General features: G+C 48.9%; 1 protein-coding gene and 1 long non-coding RNA gene across 16 annotated transcripts in view; one reads left to right on the top strand and one right to left on the bottom strand.

Moving 5' to 3' along the window:
• LOC118237962 overlaps positions 1–20,065 on the top strand; it is an 87,684-nt gene that overhangs the window by 1,424 nt on the left and 66,195 nt on the right. For 5 of the 6 annotated variants that reach the window (XR_004771103.1, XR_004771104.1, XR_004771105.1 and 2 more), the window contains exon 2: positions 4,854–5,107. This is a non-coding gene — a long non-coding RNA (uncharacterized LOC118237962). Of the gene's footprint in view, positions 1–4,853; positions 5,108–5,322; positions 5,608–20,065 lie in introns of those variants that run through there. The other variant, XR_004771100.1, reaches the window with a different exon arrangement.
• Positions 246–17,858, bottom strand: Brpf1 (bromodomain and PHD finger containing 1). 10 transcript variants are annotated; one of them, XM_027429064.2, is made up of 14 exons: positions 17,492–17,847; positions 15,030–15,635; positions 10,212–11,171; positions 8,856–9,018; positions 8,369–8,500; positions 7,880–8,008; positions 6,826–7,135; positions 6,190–6,507; positions 5,601–5,885; positions 4,966–5,113; positions 3,330–3,466; positions 3,109–3,227; positions 2,625–2,779; positions 927–1,110 (listed from the first exon to the last, which is right to left on the bottom strand). In XM_027429064.2, exons 2-14 carry the CDS (start codon positions 15,623–15,625, stop codon positions 927–929), a joined length of 3,636 nt encoding a protein of 1,211 aa, XP_027284865.1. In that variant the 5' UTR covers positions 15,626–15,635; positions 17,492–17,847. The 10 variants fall into 10 exon arrangements, with proteins under 10 accessions (XP_027284859.1, XP_027284865.1, XP_027284863.1 ...); XM_027429062.2 differs by having other exon boundaries at positions 6,190–6,510; positions 7,862–8,008; XM_027429058.2 differs by having other exon boundaries at positions 246–1,110; positions 3,109–3,466; positions 6,190–6,510; positions 7,862–8,008.

Raw genomic sequence — 20,065 nt, forward strand, 5'->3', positions numbered from 1 at the left:
TTTTTGTTATGTTATTCTGCCTGGCCTTGAACTCATGGCAGTCTTCCTGCCTCAGCACCTCAAGTCCAAGGATTGTAGGACTGTGCCACCATATCAAACTTGCTGATGTGTTGTCTTATGCCTAGCATGCACAGTAGTCAGCAAACCCTTGGGCACAAGTATGTCTCACCCATGAGGCAAAGATCTCTTCCTTTGAATCCTTCTGCCCTGGTAGAAGGCAAGAAAAAAAAGAATACTAAGTAGACTTTATTTTCTAAGAATCAATATATTTTCTTCCTTTGAAATAAATACAAACCAGTTTGAAAGGTAGGGGGGATTCTATGGGAAAAAGAAAGGAAATAGAGACAAGCTCCATTCTTTTTTTTTCTTTTTCTCTTTTTTAGTACCAAATGACTCTGGCGCGACCCGGAAACGCAGTTACAAATGAGAATAATTTAAATTCTCCAATAATTACAGTATTTACAACAGCAGGGGAGGGGTCACCTAGTGCCCCTCTTCCAGGCTAGACAGACATCAATTCCACTGCTAGGCTGGGATAATGCTGGCTTACCTTACCACCTGCAAGGGCCTCAGGCCTCTAGGCAGTTATGGATTCCCCTGGCACAAGCAGGTAAGGGTGGTGGTATGGCATGTTTTATGCAGTATTTTTACCATGACCCACCATCCTGCCCTACAACACCATGAGGTCTTAAGCTCTTTTTGACCTGTGGGACCTCTCCTCTCCTTGCACTGAGTGGCCATGGGCCCTTGGAGTGTTTTGTACAGTCCAGCTGCACTCAGGGCAGGAGGGACCTCCCCCACCCAACTTCCCCTGAGACTGGCCCCAAGACCAGGAATTAATCAGTGCAGAGGGCGGCACAACTCCAGGACAGTGAGCAAAGGGAAGGAGATCGGTCACAGAGCACTGTAGTTGGGCTCTGACAGTATCAGTCACTATCGCTGGTCTCGCTGCTCTGCTCACCCTGCACCTTGCTTCGGTGCTGCAGAGCCCTGTGATAGGCAATCTGCACTGACTTGCGGATGTTGGACTTGCGGCCCTCCAGCATCTTCTCTTTGTCTAGATCCTGGTTCACACCCAGAGGAACGAGTTTAGTCCTGGGCAGCCACTGCCTGTCAGACAAGGTAAAGAGAAGAGGCATGGATTTCAGGGGGAACAAGTAGTAGCCCATCCACACTACATGCATTTAGAAATTCCTGATTCTCAGTATCCCTGCTCTCAAGAGACTGTGTAGTATATAGAGAATAGCCCAGCCAACAGTTATAGTAGGGGGAATAACTATTAATTATACTAGGAGGGATAACTGATTCAGGAGAAACCTGAAGTAATAAAATTGGTGCTATAAAAGAATTACTAAAAGACTTGCTTAGGAAATATTAAGTTAAACAAAGTAGAAGTTCGGTAAGAAGTTCTGCCTCAGATTTGACTGGAAGGTGAGTAGTGAACTAACCAGGAGTGTTAGAAATTGTAGCAAAGAAACTTTTGTACCATTATGGCAGTCTAGGGTTGCTGAGAAAATGTGTCTGCTAATGGTTGTTGACCAAGAGTGACTCCAATTAATCTCCACTCCCAGAACAAAAGGAGGCAACACTGACGTAAAAACAGCCATTAGGACCATCCCCACATCAAAGAACATTCTTCTAAGGGTCATCTCAAGGCGGCAGTGCAAGTGACAGCCATCATTAATGGCTGGTCTGCAATTAAGTGAACGTCTTATCAGGGAAAGCATAATTCTGCCAAGTGGGCAAGATGACTCTGGGTTACAACTATTCAGAAAAGAACAACACTGGTGTACTTAAATAATTATGGCAATTTCTTTGCTGTATAAATCTCGCTGCCCAATTGGCCAGACTTGCAGTCTCCTGTCTCTCTTGTAACCTGGGACCATGGCCTGGAAGAGATTTAAGATGACAGTGTATGTGAAATATATAGCCTAAGACCTATAGAAGCTGGTTAAATGTTCTGTTTGAGGCTGGTTCTCTTTTGTGCATTAGCCAGAACCAGTTGCATGGTATTATTAAAAAGACATTCCTTTATTAATTTCTTAAGTATGAGGAATGAATTCTCACTAGGAAGACATTAATTCTACAGCATAACCACAGGGCATTTTATGGGTATAAAAAGCCTCAAATAGGTATCTTGTCCCAGCTGTTTCAGGGAGACTATACAGATTAAAGCCAAATTTTCTTCTCCTTTTTGCTTTTTGAGACATGTTTTCTCACTGTAGTCCTAGCTGGCCCCGAACTCAAGAGATCTGCCTGCCTCTGCCTCCTGAGTATAAAGCCGAAATATTTATGCTTGCTTTCCCCCCTTCATTACTATAGATGAAGAAGTGGGAAAACTAAGTCTAGAAGACATCTGAGTGTGGGCAGGGAGCCACCCTAAATTTGCCAGTCACTGATGGTCTTTTAGTTTGTAGTTACAGCTGTTAGCCAGCTGCTGCCCACTAAGCCCATCAGACTCAGGACAAACACACTCTTTTGCTTAGAGTTATTCTAAGTATGCCCCCTCAATACCTTGTAATAACCTAATCTGTTGTGTCTCTTGGCAGTCTGCCCCACATCACAGTTGGCTGTGTTTAATCTATGGCTTCAGGTCACACCAAATGCACCCCCTCTTTTCTTACCAGGTTCGTTTGTTGTCAAAGAAGAGAACGAGGTAGAGATGCTCTCGGGCTTCCTGTGTCATCTGTTCCCCAAGTTTTAGAACCTCTAGTGGTGGTACAGGGATGGGAACCCCATGGTGGAACATACCTTCTCGGGGCATCTTTGGATCAATGATCTGAGGGTATAATACAAGCCCAGTTTGGTTTAGGTCAGTTCCTTCCCAAAGCTACTACTATCTAAAAATTTGAAGACTATAACTGAAGAATATGTAGTGTTGACTTTGCCATATTATTTTAGAGTCTAAAAGGCAAAAAGGAAGAGATAGGGAGAGGTGGGAAACTGACTGGGATCTCTCTGGGGTACTCAAGCTACATCTGTCTATCAGTCTACCTGCTAAGGAGCCCCGTGCTCTGTAGCTTGGCAGGGAAAGGGCAAGGCTACACTTATGAATCCCAGTCTTAGGGCTGGAAAATAAGGGGTAAGGACAAGAAACGACAGGCCTACCAGAGCTGGATACGATGGATAACCTCGGCATTTGGCCCACACAAGGTCCAGAGCATCCAATGGGGAGTCCTCATCTTCTGACAGCCAGCCAGCTCCTCGACCCAGACTCTTTCTTACCACTTCACAGGAATGGGAAAGAGGGGGCGGATCATCAGCTGGGGAGCTGGCAAGGCCTTGAAACTGGGTTCCCAGCACCCCTGACTTTGGGTGAGGGTACTTACTGCCGTGGCCCACGCCGCGGCCAGTGCCCACGGAGTAGGCCTCATTCTCAGTGCCTGAGGTATCTTCACTGCTGTCCTCTGGGAATGTCCCCCTAGAGAAGGAGGGCTTGCCCCGGCCTTGTTTTGAGGGTGTTGTGCTGTGGAAAGACAATTAGAATGCAATTCAGAGGAGGAAATGGGGAATTGTGTGGCAGGGGTCCTCTCGTTAAACACTCAAATCTAGAATTTTGAAAAGTAGACTGTATGAAGTTTGCAACTCACACACTTAGGGGTTAGGCTAGTAATCAGACTAATGTAGAGGTCAGTCACTGAGCAGAAAGCCTGCCTGTCTATACAATACTGACCAGAGCTGCCAGATCTTCTAGGAGAATAATTTATTGTTCTGAAGTACTTGAGATTGATCTTAGAGCCTCACACAAGCTAGACAAGTGTTCCATCAAGGAGCTACATCCCTAGTCCTTGAGACAGGGCACATATGTAGCCATGGCTAGACTGGAACTTACTCTGTAGTCCAGGCTGGCCTTGAGTTTGCAGCAATCCTACTCTTAAGTGCTAGAGTTACAGGTATGAGCAACCACAACCAGCTGATCCTCTGATTTTGGTTAAACAGGGTTTCTCTGTGTAGCCCTTGCTGTCCTGGAACTTAGTCTGTAGACTTTGCCCTCAAACTCACAGAGATTCTCCTGCATGCTGGGATTAAAGGTGTGAGCCACCACCTGGCTTGAGCCTCTGTTTTTTTGGGGGGTGGGGTGGGGTTTGAGACAGGGTTTCTCTGTGGCTTTGGAGGCTGTCCTAGAACTAGCTCTTGTAGACCAGGCTGGTGTCAAACTCACAGAGATCCACCTGCCTCTGCCTCCCAAGTGCTGGGATTAAAGGTGTACGCCTTATTTTTTTTTTTTAAATAATTTATTTTATTTCATGTGCATTGGTGTTTTGCCTGCATGTGTGTCTGTGTAAGGGTGTCAGGTCCCCTGGAACTGGAATTACAGACAGCTGTGAGCTGCCATGTGGGTACTGGGAATTGAACCCAGGTCCTCTGGAAGAACAGTCAGTGCTCTTAACTGCTGAGCCATCTCCAGCCCACCATCCTCTGATTTTTAAAGAGAACACAGACATTAAGAATTTTATGTGGATTCAGTATTTTGCTTTTAAATAAATTTAATCCTACTTCCCCCGTTTTGTTTTTTTGTTTTTTGTTTTTTGTTTTTTTGATGTGAATTGGTATTTTGTCTGCATGTATGACCTGTGTGAGGATGCCAGATGCCCTGGAATTGGAGTTAAAGACAGTTGTGAGCTGCCATGTGGGTGCTGAGACTTGAACTCAGGTCCTCTGGAAGAACAATCAGTTCTCTTAACTGCTGAGCCATCTCTCCAGCATCTGTAGTCAGTCATTATAAACATCTTAGTGCCCAAAATAAAGTATGTCTGAGGGCCAAGGCACCAGTTTGCATTGCTCTATAAAGCATCAGCTTAACAGAACCTGTGTTCTGTTAGGGTGACTGATCCATCCCGTTTATTTTGTAGGGACACTTGGATTTGAGCTCCTTCCTTTGAGCGAAAATGGCTGACACCCAGCTTCCATGGGAGAACCTGGAAAGGCATCCTGATGGCTGCATCCCATCTTCAGGGCTAGTACCTGGTCCGGTCTGAGGCGGCACTACTGCTGCTGCTGCTGCTGGACTCAGAGTCTGAGCTGCTTCGGGGAAGGTTGCAGTCATTACGGTACACCAAGAAACTCTTCTTCACTGGCTGGTTCCCACTGCTGAAGCCATTAGCTGGTAAGTCTTGGAGGGAAGAGGAGGAGGGAAGGAACCAACTGGTCAGAAAGCTGTAGATCAGAGCCAGCATAGCATGGAGGCAAGGTGGAGTGAGTCTAGGTTCTCTTTCTGGGCTGGAAAATTCCTGCAACTTTGGCCAGCAAAGATAGCTCTGAGCAGTTTTACCATAGTGGGTCAAAGCTCTGCACTGACCTTCACCTTCCCTTGGCCTAAAGATACAAAGGACCTAAAGGGCAGGAAGTTCCCCAAGGAAGGAGAGAAGAGCAAAGGTAAAGTGATACGGGAGCCGGGCTTGGATGGGAACCTGGCTGGGTCAGTATCTTTGAGCCTTAGTTTTCACAAATGAAGGATGAGGGAATGGAATTCAAGGACTTTAAGGGCCCTTCTAGCTGTCTTGTATAAGGAAATGAAGGGAGAGCTCAAAGTACATTGGGAAGAATGGTAGCTCTGCTCACTCTCTTGGGGGGAGGGGCTGGGTGATAATGAAGCTCACCCATTGGGGGGTCTTCTGTGGACTTATCACTGTCGCTGTCTGAACTCGAACTGGGCCGGGGGCTCCTACCCCTCTTGCGCTGACGCAGGGAGCCCATGATGGGGAGCTGGGGGGGCCCCACAGGACTGCCTCCGTGGCTGGGGGTCATCTGGCTCTCCCGGTTTTTGGGGGGCCGGCCCGGCCTCTTGGGCGGTCCAGCTGTCTTCGGGTTCTTTTTGGAGAACAGAACTGAGGTTCTCCTGCCCACCTCATGTGCGGGGGTTGAGGACATGTTGGGACCCAGGCCTGGAGCAGAGAAAGAGAGAAGGAGAGTTGGTGAGGGGCCTGACATGAAAAGGTAGGGTATATGTCCAGGGTCACATCCTGGGAATATAGGATCATTATTCTGTCTAGAATTGGGGAGATGATTTTGGGGTTGAGGATTTAGAAGGACTCATACCAACAGCCAGAAAGGCAGCTAAGAGGCCCCTGACAGGGGATTGAAGGAGAAAGTGCAGCTAGCTATGCAGAAAGGACAGCAGGGCTGAGTATGTACTGCAGAGCCAAAATCTGACTTGCTTTGGGGTCTATCTTGCTATGGGGTTCAGACCTTTGCTTGTCTCCTGGCTGCTGCTCTCTTCTGCGGCACTGTCTGTCTGTCCATCCTTGTCACAGACTGCTGGGTGGGGTGTTAGATTGCCCCGGCTAGAGGGGCCATGACGCTCAGGCCCATCCCGGCCAGTCTCCCGCTGGTGAGCAAGCTTCCTCCGCAATGCTGTCATCTCTTTCTTGATCATTTTTGCACGCCGGGAACGGCCCACACTCTGCTTGCTGGCATTGACTTCATCCAGTCGCTCCAGCAACGACTTCAGCTGCTCTTCTACTGGAAGGTGTTTTTGGTTCTCCAGCAGTACCAGCCGTTCTTCCTCTGCTGCCAGGGAGAGTTGGGGGGAGAAAGGTCAGGCTCAGGGCAGCCCATTGGGCCCCTTGAACCTAGGCAGGCAGCAGGAACCCACTCTTCCCATTGGCTTCTCCCAGGAAGCGCTGCAAAATGGCAGCACTAGTACATAGAATGGTGGCCCAGCTATCCATTCACCCTGTCTGGCTTCTTGGGGAGCATTCCTGGGGATAGCCTGCTGCTGCTCAGCTGCTTTCTGCCTGTACTGCCTGCTCCCAGATAGGGACTTTTGGAAAGCTGTCCATCTCTGGCATTGGCCTCTATGCATGCAGATGACTCATCACCCACCATCTTCAGTGTGGTGTGGGGCCTCATCTCCAGCCAGGTTGTGAGGGATATGCATGCCCGTCTCAAAGTCAATGCCCATTTTTTCTGCCTGGCGCCGGGCCTGCCGGAGCACAGCGCCACCCTGCTCACGGAGTCGCACTGCTGCCCTGTAGAAGATGGTGTCCTTGGCATTATACTTTAGGCAATTGCTGACAATGAGGTTGAAGTCCTCCTCAAAATCATCAAAGTTCAAGTAGCGATAAGCCTCCAAGTTCTGCTTCATGGTGAAAAAATCCATGGGCTTTTTTATGTGGTCTAGGTAGTCAGGTACCTGGGAAAGCAGGGTAAGTGTTTAAGTGGAGATCTGTTCTTATTCTCCCAAACCCTACTCTTAACAGCCCTCCCACCCCTGAAATGTACCTAGCAACCTCCTCCCACCACAGTTAAGAGGCAGGCATGTAGTACAAGGGAAGTTTTAATTCTGACTTTACTATGGTCACAGTAGTCTCTTATCCTCTCTGGGCCTTATTTTCCTCTCCTGGAAAATGCAGGTAAATCTATTTCCTGGAACCATGGGCAGTTTTAATAAGAAAAAAAAAAAAAAAAGAAGAAGAAGAAGAAGCCATGAGAATTCTCTAAAAATTGTACTGCCTTGTATTCTTACTGTTGTTCTTGCTTATCATAAGGGTTGTGGTAAGGCTGCTGCCTCAGATGTCTCATTTTTATATCTTTCTGAGAGAAAAGTGACCCTAGGGCTTCAAAGCTGACTCTAGATTCTGAACCTTCTAAAGCTTCCATTCTAATCTTCCTGCCTTGTGACTATTCATCTGGCAGACTCTGGGGAAGGAGTGAAGACGGCCTCCCATTCTGAGTTCTTAGGGTGTGATAAGGTCAAGACAAGAGTCCAGGTGATAGATGTGGCTCTACTTCATCCTGCTCCAGAGCCACCGAATCCTTTATGTCTAGGTCCCCACCTAGTCCCTGGGCCAGACCTGCAGCAGGGGTCCAACTGGGAGAAGAAGAGAAAGAAGTTGGAGCGAGGGGAAGGGGTTCTTACTTCGTCCAATTCGGTTACCTCAGACAGAGGGACCGGCTCGCTGAAGATGTTGCCTGTGTCCTTCTCTTGCAGCTGCTCCAAGGTTTTTCGGAGGAGGATGAGGAAAGGGGTCAGCTGCATTTCCATGGCAATCTGCTGGATCTTGATCTGGCACACAAAAAGGCTGGATCAGCTAGGCCCTGTCCAGTCCCTCAGCAGGGGTCAAAGGAGATGGTCCCTGCTGGCTTAGGAACATGCTTTTCTCATCCAGGCCCCACTGAAAGAAAGCTGTCTCTATCCACTTTGGTCCCCCTTCCTTGAACTCCTGGCCTGAGCTGCCTGGGTCAGAGGTTAGGATACTATGCAGTCTCTTTTGATATTCAAGCTTCCCACAGGCTTAAAAGCACATAAGTAATAGGACACTCAATGCTATTATGGGCTTTGGTGCCTCCCGGCCAGGGACACAAGGCTACCTCCTCCAGAGCTGTGTTCTGCTGTCAGAACCAGGGCTGGCCCAGGAACACTCACCGTCTCCCTTTTGAGTTTCTCTCGCTTGCGGATCAACTCCACCAGCAGTCTAGCTCGCTCCAGGTCATGCCGGAGCCGCTGCCAGGACTTGAGCTGTTCTTTGAGGGCCCAGTTCTTATCTTCAGAATCTCTCTGTAGAGGTAAAAGGAGCATCAGATGGTGAGAGACCCAAAGAGGAATCCAGAAGAGGAGTGCAGGAAACCTAGGACAAGGGCAGGACAAGTCTAAGGGGGAAGCCTGGTAATTTGTCAGTAATTTACCTCCATCTACTTGTTACCAGGGTCTAAAACCAAGATAATAATGTTCAGGAATGATGCCTTTCATCAACCTGGTAATATATAGATTTCATGCTGACCCTGCTTTGGGGGTTGATTTAAAGGTGAAAAAAAATCTTAAGTTCTTTGATGCTGGAGGCTATCACTACAAATTTTGGTCCTTGCCCTTTTGGTATTAGTTTCCACAGCCCACAGGGATTTGGACACAGTACCCCGACTTGATCACAGTTCCTCTGAGACTGAAGGTGTGTCTGCAGACGCCGGAGTAGTGGGACCCCATTCCGTGACTGTCGTTTCAGAGTCCAGTAGCTGTGTAGCCTCTGCATGAACTGGCTCTTCCTCTGGATGGTCAGGCGGTTGGTGATCTTACTGAGTCTGGGAACCAGGGAACAAAGTAAAACCCTGCTAGGTCCTGACTGCCAGTAAGAATTTCTGAATGAGGACAAGTGGGGGCTATGATGCTTACCAGAAATGTCTGGAAAACCAAGCATAGTAAGTAGCTCACACCTGTAATCCCAGCACTCAGGAAGTGGAGGCAAAAGGATCCAGAACCTCAAAGTAATCTTTGCCTCTATATGGAGTTCTAGCCCAGCCTACTATAAGAGATTCTATCTCAAAGAGAAAAGAGGAGGAAAGAGAAGGAGCAGCTTGGAATTCTGGGCTTGAGACATAATCAACAGTGCCTTGAGTGGCACAACACAGCAGAGAGGAAACCAAACTCTCATCACTAAGCAGAACAGCATCAGTCTGCCTCTAAGTACACTTAGCCACAGCAGCCCAGGGCACAGTTAAACTCTGACCTCTCGGACTGACCCTGTGGAGAAGATAATGTACCCCATCACCTGTTGGCCTTTTTGCTAAGATCAAGTGAAGATAAATTACAGGCACAGAAACGTATAGTGAAGTCAACCAGACAACACAAGACAGCTAAAAAACAACTGACAATCACAGCCTGACTGAGCAGCACTCCACAGGGCACAGTCAACAACATGGGAAGGTGGCCCTTAGGATCACAGATGACACTGTAGCATCTCTGTGCATGATCAAGCTGCACATGCTATGCACTTATTTCTGTGTTGGGGACCTGAACCCAGATCCCTATAAATGCTAAGCACATCTGACAACTGAGCTGCATCCCAGCCCCTTCACAACTTTCTGAGCCTTCTTCCCACTTTTCATTGATTCTTTCATGGGAAGATCACTTTTCCTCAGTGGATGTTTAATCTTAACAAAAAGCACCATCAAAAAGAGGGCAGCTTAAATATGTGCTCCATCTGCTAAAGGTTCAGAGTTTCTGGCTCCTAATGCAAAAGTCAGGTAGATCATCCCCCTGGCCCAAGACAGTCCTAGCTGTCCTCGAACTCACAGAGATCCGCCTGTCTCTGCCTCCCAAGTGCTGGGATTAAAGCCGTGTGCTACCACCACCCGGTTTAAGATTACCTCTTTTTTACTTTCTTTTTCACTTCCAAGCCGCTCTGATAGGAAGGCAAGCAGGCCACTCTAATTAGGCCCCACAGTCCCTCTGAGGGCTTCTCCCTTCCCCTTCCTGCCCACTGCTGCCCATGTACCTGTGTGGCGGAATACAGGGCACAGACACCACAGGTGCTGCTGCCCGCTTCTCTGCCAAGATCTTCCGAGCTTTCTTCATCTTAATCCGGGACTTGGCCTTGGCCTTCTTAACCTTCTCTGAGCTCCAGCTCTTACCCTCATCTTCTTCTTCATCCTCCTCCTCCTCACCCTCACTGTGGGATAGGGCAGGTAGGCGGCGAGCAGAACCTGGGGGTGTATGGATGTCACAGTAGGCTGTCTTGCGGACACTAAAGGAGGTGCCATTGGCACCTGTCTCCCGCACAGGTTCCATCTTCATGTAAAGGCCAGCCTGCTGGGCACATGTCACATGGAAGGCTGTGTAGCAGTTGGCCTTGTGGCACTGGATGCAGGCTCCAGAGCCCCGCTGTTTGCAAATGTAGCAGGTGAGCTTCCAGCGGGCTGGTGGGATGTGTTCAATGCTGTCAATAGGTTCTAGGAAGACTGTGTTGGCAAAGCAGACCTCAGGTATCCACAAGGCACACACCACGTGGGCCCAGCGGCCATCATCTGTCTGCTTAAAGGCACCACCCTTATTGGGGCACAGAGCACAGTCAACTGCACGAGAAGGTGACTGCAGGCAACGGCGGCACAGCCACTGGCCCTCAGGGATATAGGGGACACCGTAGCACTCCTGGTGCACAGCCAAGTTGCACATGTCACAGAAGAGGATGACATTGCTGTTCTGGCACTCGCCATCATTGCAGATACAGCACACGGCATCTTCATCCACTAGTGCATTGGGGTCACCTTTATTGTGACTCTCAAAGTAGGACTCCTTCTCCAACCGGTCCATTAGGTACTCAAAGATCTCCTGTGGGATAGGACTCACACCCTCGGTCTTCCGTCGCTCATTCATAATATCCAGCCAGATGTAGTCCTCCTCATCCATGTCATATTCTACTTCCTCATCCAGCTCCTCTGCAGACTTCTCGATGTACCTGAAGTTCACACAGGTAGTTTGATGATCCATTGTATGCACGTCTCATTCTAGCCTTACCTTAACCCCACATTCATAGTTACTAGGATGTTTCTGTCTTGCAGAAAGGAACCCTAAATGTGGGGGAAGTTAACTTCCTTAGCTTACTTGTAAGAAAGTGCCCTAAAGCTTGGTCATAAACACAGGCCTACCTCTCTAGTACTCATGTTGTGGCTGTCATATGATGCTGTCTTCCCTTAAGTATAGAGGCTCAGCTAGACCCCTTAAAAGGCGAAATGTTGGATAAATGAAGGCCCATCATGGGAATATGGGGGATTGTACAGTCAGAGGAAGGCAGTTCTTTGTACAAAACTGGCAAATGAATACAAGCCTGCTTTAGCAAAGCTGACAAGTACTAAAGACACCATGGACCTTCTTTCAGAAGGTGCTAGGAGTCTTTCAAAAGCTACATACTGTTTGTTCTCTGGATAGCCTTGAAAGATAATAATAGCTATGACTGACTGGGCATTTACTATGGGCCAGGCACCAGGCCAAGTTACATCTATTCTCTATTACAACTAGCAGATCAGTGTTCTTATCATCTTTATTTGTAGATGAAGAAAGTGAGGCTTTGAGAAAATTGTTAATAACCTATGACGGATAGGTCCTATCACCAGGGAATGACAGAGCTGGCATCTAATCTTTGGCCCCAGCCTTTTCACATCCACTTTGGATCTCTCCAAGACAGCAGGCCTAGAGCAGAGGCTGCTCCAGGTTGCTGCGACACAACAGGCACCCACCTTGCCCTGCCTTAGGCCACCTAGACTCCAGCATTGCCAACTACAGAGTGTAAGACAAGAACAGGACTTTGGCTCTTAACAAACCTGGTTTTAAACTTTGTCTTTGCCATTCTGTCATGTTCAGAACATCACTGCTCTGCCCTGTATCAAAGCTTTACTGATAGAAGAATGAGGGCTATATTCAGTAAATGATAACTTTAAATGACATTGCAAAAGGGAATGGCTAAAGAGCTGGGGATATACTCAGTTGGTACAATTTTTGCCTAGCATGCACAAAGCCCTGGTTCAATCCCTGGCACCCCATAAAACCAGGTGTGATGGCATAACTGTAAATCTAGCACTCAAGAGACAGAGGCAGAAAAATCAAAAGTTCAAGGCTACTACACAGTGAGTTGGAAGCTAGCCTAGGACACACGAGGCCCCGTATTTAAGTGTGTGTGTGTGTGTGTGGGGGGGTAGAGTAGCTAAATCATGTGGTACACAGCATGTTACAGCAGAATGTTAATTCCTCTCTCCACATGGAAAATGAATACAAGCAGGTCATATGCACAGAAGCTCTGGGGCTATTTGCCTGGTCTCTGTATGACAGTATATGACCTTAAGCCTTAAGCTCTCTGAGTCTTGGTTTCCTTATCTATAAAGTGGCAATGCTAATATGACCTGCCTGACACTGCTGTTGTGAGCATGAAATGAGTTAATAAAGGGAAATGCTTAGCACAGTGCTTCGTATGAAGCAACTATTCAATAAATGTCAACTTTATTATTAGCTTTTGTATAGCCCTAACCCACTTTGCCTTGAATTATAGCTGTTTGTGCCTAACTCCTTCTCTAGACAGAGGCAGGGATCATGTCTGATTCACTATACAGAAATAGATTCTCAGTGTTGTTCAAATGAAAGGCATTTGGGGGGGGGTAGCAGGGAAGAGAGAGATTAAAATGTGTGTGTGGGCAGCTTCTTCCTTAGCCCTTTCCCTCTTAACCCAAAGTGAGTTCAGCTTGTGCTCCTGGAATAAGCATATGATCAGAGCTGGTGTGCAGTAGCTGGATGGTTCTAGGGCTTGCACTAGCTCTCTTAAACATCAGGTCTTGCCTGTTCCTCTGCCTTGACACATGACAGTATGTGATGGTACGTACATAACATACTCCCACAGGCTCCCAGATTACAGACTGTGGCACAGATAGGTGGGCTGTGTGTCATGTACAATTCTTGGCACAACAGCTGACGCACCACCCTCTCCCTCCCCCTCATGAAGTGCACTGGAATTTGAGCAAAGGAAAATGCTGAGTGACGACCTCAGACCTTCAAGTTTTTACAAAAGTAAGTCATTTCCAAAACATGGGGAATTTTGCTAACTATGATAATTACAATAACATTATCCCCAACGGACTGCAACACACCAGCTGAAAACTGCTCCTCTAGAGAAAAGAGCTGATCCCAGGAGAAAAGTGACTGTGTGGGGGGAGGAAGAGAAGCAGCTGAGTAAGTTGGGCTGGACTGCCTGTGAGAACAGATTATGCATGCCAAGAGCCATTAGAGGAGAGGAAGGCCCAAAGAGGGGCCTGTTGGGGGGTGAAGAAGCATGGTAGTAAATTCCAAGAGAAAAAGAGTAGAAAACAGAAAGGGGGAACAGAGCTGAACAGATGAAAGGAAAGAAAATACTTAATAAAACTTGGACACTGTATTCCCAGGCGGTTACTGTAATATCAAGTGAATTGCATCTTTAGGCAAAAGCCACTTTTTACAGGAGAGTCTTTACAATAAATACAAATGAACAAACTGTTTCCTGGCTTCAGTGGCCAGGACTCCACGAGGGTTTTACACTTGGTTTTGATAACATCCTATGGCTGAGATTTCTACCTAATAGTTCACCACCCCATTGCCCACACACTGTACATCTTTTTTTCTCATGTTAATGGAATTAGCTTTATAATGTCTGTGACTTCAGGGCCAGCAAGACAGTTAAATGGGTAAAGGTGCCTGCTCCCAAATCCAATGGCCTAAATCCTATCCTGGGACCTGGGACCTGCATGGTAGGAGAACTGACTCCCACAAGTAGTCCTCTAGCTTCCACGGGTGCTGTGATACAAGTGTATGTGCAGACACACAAATAAGTAAATATAAAAAGATGTTTTTATAAAATTATGAATGTCTGCAAGTTCAATAGGAGCCATTATGACTAGCTCTTAGAAGGAATGGAATACAAAGAAAAAAAATAAATGAAATAAATAAAAGAGCCATTGGAGAGGTACTATGTCAACAATGGAAACACTGATTACAGAGCTGTTAAAGGACAGGTAACACTAACAGAACAGCAGGGAAATTACATCACAGATTTATCACCTGCATTTAGGGTCTTCTGAAGCTAATGTCTTCTACCCTAGGGAAGAACACTGCATATGTTGTGCAGATGAAGTTTCTAGAGCACCAGGCCATGGCCATGCAGTGAAAAGGTAGAAAGGGTCAGAAATCAGAGCTGACATGGGTGCAGGGCAACAGTGCAGCTTTGAGGTTCCGGAGACTTGGGTTTCAAGCTCAGTTCAGAGGTGCCTAGCAAGTGACTTTTGACAGACCTAACACTCTCTGAAATGAGAACAATGACTGTTTAAGAGTTCTGAGAATACAGAGGTGGCTATAGCTGGGTGCAATGTCAAGAGAACATTCAGGAAGAAAGAGGTAGGCAGCTCGTTTGTCAATTCAAGGCCAGCCTGGCTACATAGTTAAGTTCCAATACAGCCTGGACTGTTATACAGATAAACCCTGTCTCAAACAAAACATACAAGCCCCCTGCAAAAACCAAAACCCCCAAACCAAGCCTTATTTAAATTAAAAACAAAACAAAACAAAACAAAAAAAAAAAAAAAAAAAAAAAGGGAGATGGCTATAAAGCACTGAATACACGACCTAGCATGGGTCTACAAAGCCCAGGGATAGCTCACACTCCCTTGCAGGACCTAGCATGGGTCTATAGAGCCCAGGGACAGCTCACACTCCCTTGCGGGGCCTAGCATGGGTCTATAGAGCCCAGGGACAGCTCACACTCCCTTGGCAGGGCTAGAGTAGGAGGTGGTGGTGGCCTTACCGGTAGTAGGAAGTAGGCCGGGGTGGTGCATCAGGGGTATCTTGCTCCAGCTCACGATACACCACCTCAGGCAGTTTGGGAGCAGCACTGGCAGGAGCACTGTGGTGGTGGTGGTTAGAGTCCTTGCGTTTCTCCTTGTTCTTATGCTTGCCTGACTTAGGTGTAGCAGCGGGTGTCTCGGTGTTCTCCTTGTTGCTGCCATTCTCTGGAGCCTCCTCAGGGGCCTCCTCATCCTCTGACACCACATCCAGGTTGTCAAAGATGCTGATGCGGTGCACACGGCCATGCAGGTCCACCTCTACCATGCGCTGGGCCTGAGCATAACTCATCACCTCTCGGCCTGGTGACTGTGAGACTTCAGAGGGGCTGGGTGATTGTTTATTGGCTGGTCGTGACTGGCGCCCTTTCTTTTTGTGCTTGCGCAGGGGGGTCTGCTGTGGGGGTGGTGGGCTGTCGTGGTCATAGTGGTACAGGTGGTACTCAATACCACTGTAACTCTTGTAAACCTTGCGGCAGGTCTCCACAGGGCATTCATATGGTGGCTTAGTTGCCCGCAAGTTGTGGCAGAAGGTCTTCACATCAAAGTCCACCCCCATGCTGTCACATCTAGAATATACCGATCAGTTAGCACATGCCTGACAATAGCTTCCAGACCCTTCACCATACAGCCTACTTTCTCCAGTCTTTCTTCTCACAAGGTCACCATGTCCTGGCCAGCCTCTCTTTAGAGCATCTCCAAGTGCCAGCTCCTTTACAAAGGTCTTGGCACAGGTCCTCTAGACCTATTGCTTGGTCATCCTGCTTATGTCTCGATTCTTTTAGCCAAATCTCACCAAGTAGCAGTGATCATACCAATGACGTGACTAAAAGCCTCCCACTGCTCCCCCAGCTTCTCAGGATAATATCCAAACTATCTAGGAGAACATTCACGGGATTCCTTTCACTCTCTAGCCCTAGTTTTCCTTTCTAGATTCTTTTCAGTAACTACAGTTGTCCATACACAGCAGCCTACCATTCCCTAAATGTTACAATCTCTCAAGGTACAAGGGCTATTAGGAATGCTAATTGGTGAGCTCCTACAAATTCTTCAGAACCTAGTTCAAATGACACCTTTACTATGACTTCTTCGATTCTTCCATGGAAAAACTGTTTCCACAGCATTCTCTTCTCAGCTCCAGAGAGACCTTCAGTAGACACCAGACCTATCTATTTCTAAATCTTGCCAATTCCTAGCAAGCACTAGACTCTCAAGCCTTGGCAAATAAATGAAAAGCCTGTTGAATGAAGACCACCAGCCTGGAAGTTGGGGAGGATCAGATTAAGGATAAAAGTTGCCTATGTGTAAGCCTGAGTGAGTGGCCAATGGTTCAGTCCTAGATTCCAACAGAAACCATGGACTGCATAATCAGGGCATTACTGAGGTCTTTATGGGGATCCTCACCCTAGCCCTGGAACTGGGTGGGGAGATATGGGGAGGAACCATGTGAAAACGGTCATTTGCCCAGAGAAAACAGCATAGGCTACACTTATTTCCTCATTTACAGATTCAAGCACCATTAATCCAGGGCCTACCAAGTGCCAGGCCCTAAGGGCACAAACAGGAACATAAAAATCTAGGCACTGAGTTCCAGAGTTCTCAAGGGCTAACCATCCCCCACTCCAGTGTTTCTGGGTGAGTAGAGACAGCAGATGGCACCAAACCCCAGAGAGCCCAGCTTACTCAGTCACTGCCCCAATTTCTCTCAGGATGAGCTGAACTAGAGTGCTTGGGTCCACCAATACAAGGCCTGCCTGACTTCCCTGACAAACACTGACTCTCAGCCTCTCCTCCTGAGGCTTAATCACGAGAGCCAGCGATTCTAGTCCTTCTGTCGATGGCGTCTGACTTCCAAGTTACATGTTCAACTCCAACTGACTTCTATTTCCTACCTGCTGCTGCTGTGCCTTTAAACACGAAACCAATTATAGGCACAAACAAGCTCAACTCTTTCCAAGCCAGGTCCCTGGTGAACGCTGCCACTCTGGCTTTGCTGGCCTGGTTCCCGAACTGGCTCAGTGCCCCCAGGGACCTGGTGTCAGAGGCACAAAGGTGTGACCAGAACTTAGCTCTGAAAGCCCTGGGGCCCAGAGGTATGGAGGAAGCATCTACTCCCAGGAACTCCAGGAGCTGAAGGAAGTAAGGGACAAGGGGGTGGGACCAGGGCCGCGGTGCCGGAGCACGGTCTCCCGGATGCGGCGCCGCTTCCTTTTTGTCAAAGTGTAACAAGTCAAACAAGGGTTCCCAAGGCTGCCACTGGCCCAGGCAGCCCCAGAGGACACACACTGTTACCGCGGACGCTCGCCGCGAACGAATGGTCTGTCAATTCTCCCCGCCCGAGGGGCCAGGAGGCGCCGAGCGCCGAGCGCCTCGCCTGGGCGGCCCCTTCTCCACTGGTACTGCCCCGGCCCCGGCCCGTACTCACCGGCCACCTCCAGTCCGGGCTCATCGCCGGGGGCGCCCGCCGGGGCTCCGACCCCGCGTGGGGAGGCCAGCGGGGAAAGACGGGCCGGGAAGGGGAGACCCCAACTCCGGGACGCGGAGCTGGCCGCCCCGGCTCCTGTCCCGCACGCTCTGGCCCGGCTTCCCGCGCTGACCCCTGCCGCTCCCGGTCCCGCCGGCGCCCCAGTGTCGCAATTCCGCAAGCACCCTCGCGTTACCCGAGCTCTGTGGTCTTCTGGCCTGGGAACCCAGTGCCGCCGGGACAATAAGGGGGCTCCCAGAGGCGGCACAGGGACAGCGGCAGCGAGACCGTGGCGGCAAAGGCTGTGGCAGCGGCGGCAGCAGCAGCAGCGACGGCGACGGCGTCCGCCTGGGTAAACGCGGCCCCGTGGCGCTGCGTGTACGCACTTTCGCCACGGTTCTCAGCCGGTCCGCTGAGACGCGAGCGACCATCCTCTGGGCCTGGAAAAGACGTCTGGACACAGAATAGGTGCAGAGGAGTCCCTCCATGTTCTAGGGGAGCTTCTAGAGACTGAACTCGCAGCGTGGGGAGCCGGGGGGGTCCTCGGGCCGTTTGTGGCGAATCTGCGAACACGGATGGGCAGCGCGAGGCTGGGCGTGAGGAGCCCGCCCTTCTCCCCTCCCCCTCCGCCGCCGCCTCCTGCTCCCTCCCTCCTGCTGGCGCGGCGGCTGCGGTAGGGACCTAGCCTTGGTCTCGGAGGAAGGCGGCAGAGCGGGACGGGGCGGGAGCGCAGGGCGAGGCGGAGCTGGGGGCAGGGCTCGGAGCCCGAGGGACGCCACAGAAGCCGCAGGGCCCGCAGTAATGGGCAGGGGCGGGGCGACGGGGGAAGAATAGGCCGGCGTGGGCGGGGCTTGTGGCTAGGAGGCGGAGCCTCCGGGAAGAGGCGCCTTGATGCTACCGGGCGGCCGGAAGAGTGGGCCTGAGGGTCCCGAGAAAGAAAGGGCGGGGCTTTGGGTGAGCTTGGAAGGTGGAGCTGAACCAGGGATAAAGATACAACTAGGAAAGAACCCACAAAGCTGCGGGGAGAGGGCGGGACTTAGGGAGGCAAGGGGCGGGGCTGCAAACGTCGTGTGGGACGGAAAGGCAACGAGGCGGAGGGAAGGCGTGGCTCAAGGAGGGAGCGGAGTTTGGGGAGGCTCCCAGTGCATTGCGGTAAAGCGTAGGTATTTACATTGTCAGCGCCAGACAACATGGTTGCAGGTTGTTGATTGGAAGACGCTGTCAAAATACACAGCCCATTGACTATGACTGACTCAGTGTGAACGTGGCAAAGTTGCTGAATTCTTCTTCGGGTTCCTTATTTGTAGACCCAGAGCTCGAAAATTCTACTGTCAGTTCGTGGGGGTTTCAGATAACTTGTTCGTCAGGGTCATCATTGTTAAACAGTGTTTATAGTTTTGTCATTGAAGAGTATGAAAAAGTCTTCCAAAGTGTTAGACTCCCTAAAAGCTTCAGTTTTTATCTTCATGTAGACTGGTATTCAGCACCCTAAAGCGCACGTTTTCATACATCACGCCCTTCCATCAACAAATGCCAATAGAATCGGCACTCCGGGAACTTGTTTCTTGTTTAAATCGTGGGGTCTGGAGTAAAACCTAAATTCTCTTAAAGAAATGGCTTGGTGTAGCTGAGTCTCGGTTCCTTGTTATCAAATGGGGGGTAATATATAGTACCTCTGCCCCGGGGCTATGTTAAGGATTAAAACAGATGAGGTCTCTAAATTGTCTAACACTGTCTAATGTATAAGACTCGTATTTTCGAAGAAAATACTAGCTATTATACTCATCCAGAAAATTCAAAATTAGCTAGTAATCTCAGCATTCAAGAGGACTGTGGTAGGATTGCCTGGACTGCCTATGAGTTCCAGGTGGAGGCTGGGCTAGACAGCAAGACTCTCTCTAAACAAAACAACCAGAGTAAATGAGTAAAAGAGTTACATAGATTCCCCCCCCCCACCTCCCCCTTGGAATCGAAGGCTTTGTGCACACAAGGCCAGGGATCAATCACTGGGCTCTATTATCTGACAGTGCTTTTTTTTTTTTCAGCTAAGGTTTCTCTGTGTAGTTCTGGCTGTCCTGGAACTCACTCTGTAGACCAGGTTGGCCTCAGACTCAGAGATCTGCCTACCTCGGCCTCCTGAGTGCTGGAACTAAAGGTGTGCACCACCACTTTTTTTTCTTAAAATTTGTTGTTGTTGTTGTTGTTAAAGACAAGGTCTGAATAAACTGCCTATACTGGCCTTGAACTTGTGATTACAGGCTTGTTACCACTAGGACTGCACAGTTGTCTTAAGGCCAGCTATTTTGGGGTGAGGAACCCCTTTGAGAATTTGATGAAAGCTATGGGTCTCTCCTGAGGAAAAAAATGTACAAACACACTCACACACTTTTTTTTTTTTTTTTACTATTTGGAATTTTATATAGAAGTGACTGGATCAGTGTGTTAGGATGGATGCTAACCTAGCTGAAGCTATCCTTGCCCCCTCCCTCTAGGTGAGGCCCCAGACACTGGTTCCCCTAGTCTCCCTCTCCAACA

The sequence above is a fragment of the Cricetulus griseus genome, chromosome 8 (genome assembly GCF_003668045.3).
Source record: "Cricetulus griseus strain 17A/GY chromosome 8, alternate assembly CriGri-PICRH-1.0, whole genome shotgun sequence".
Classification (NCBI taxonomy): Eukaryota; Metazoa; Chordata; class Mammalia; order Rodentia; family Cricetidae; genus Cricetulus; species Cricetulus griseus.

Bases quoted from the DNA above. Each gene is read 5' to 3' on its own strand.
- Brpf1 (XM_027429058.2), bottom strand. From the start codon at position 15,625: ATGGGGGTGGACTTTGATGTGAAGACCTTCTGCCACAACTTGCGGGCA. The intron at 8,009-8,368 runs GTGAGTGTTCCT...TTTGTGTGCCAG, and splicing joins AGAAACTCAAAAGGGAGACG to ATCAAGATCCAGCAGATTGC. The intron at 3,467-4,965 runs GTACTAGCCCTG...GTCTTTCCACAG, and splicing joins GCCGCCTCAGACCGGACCAG to CACAACACCCTCAAAACAAG.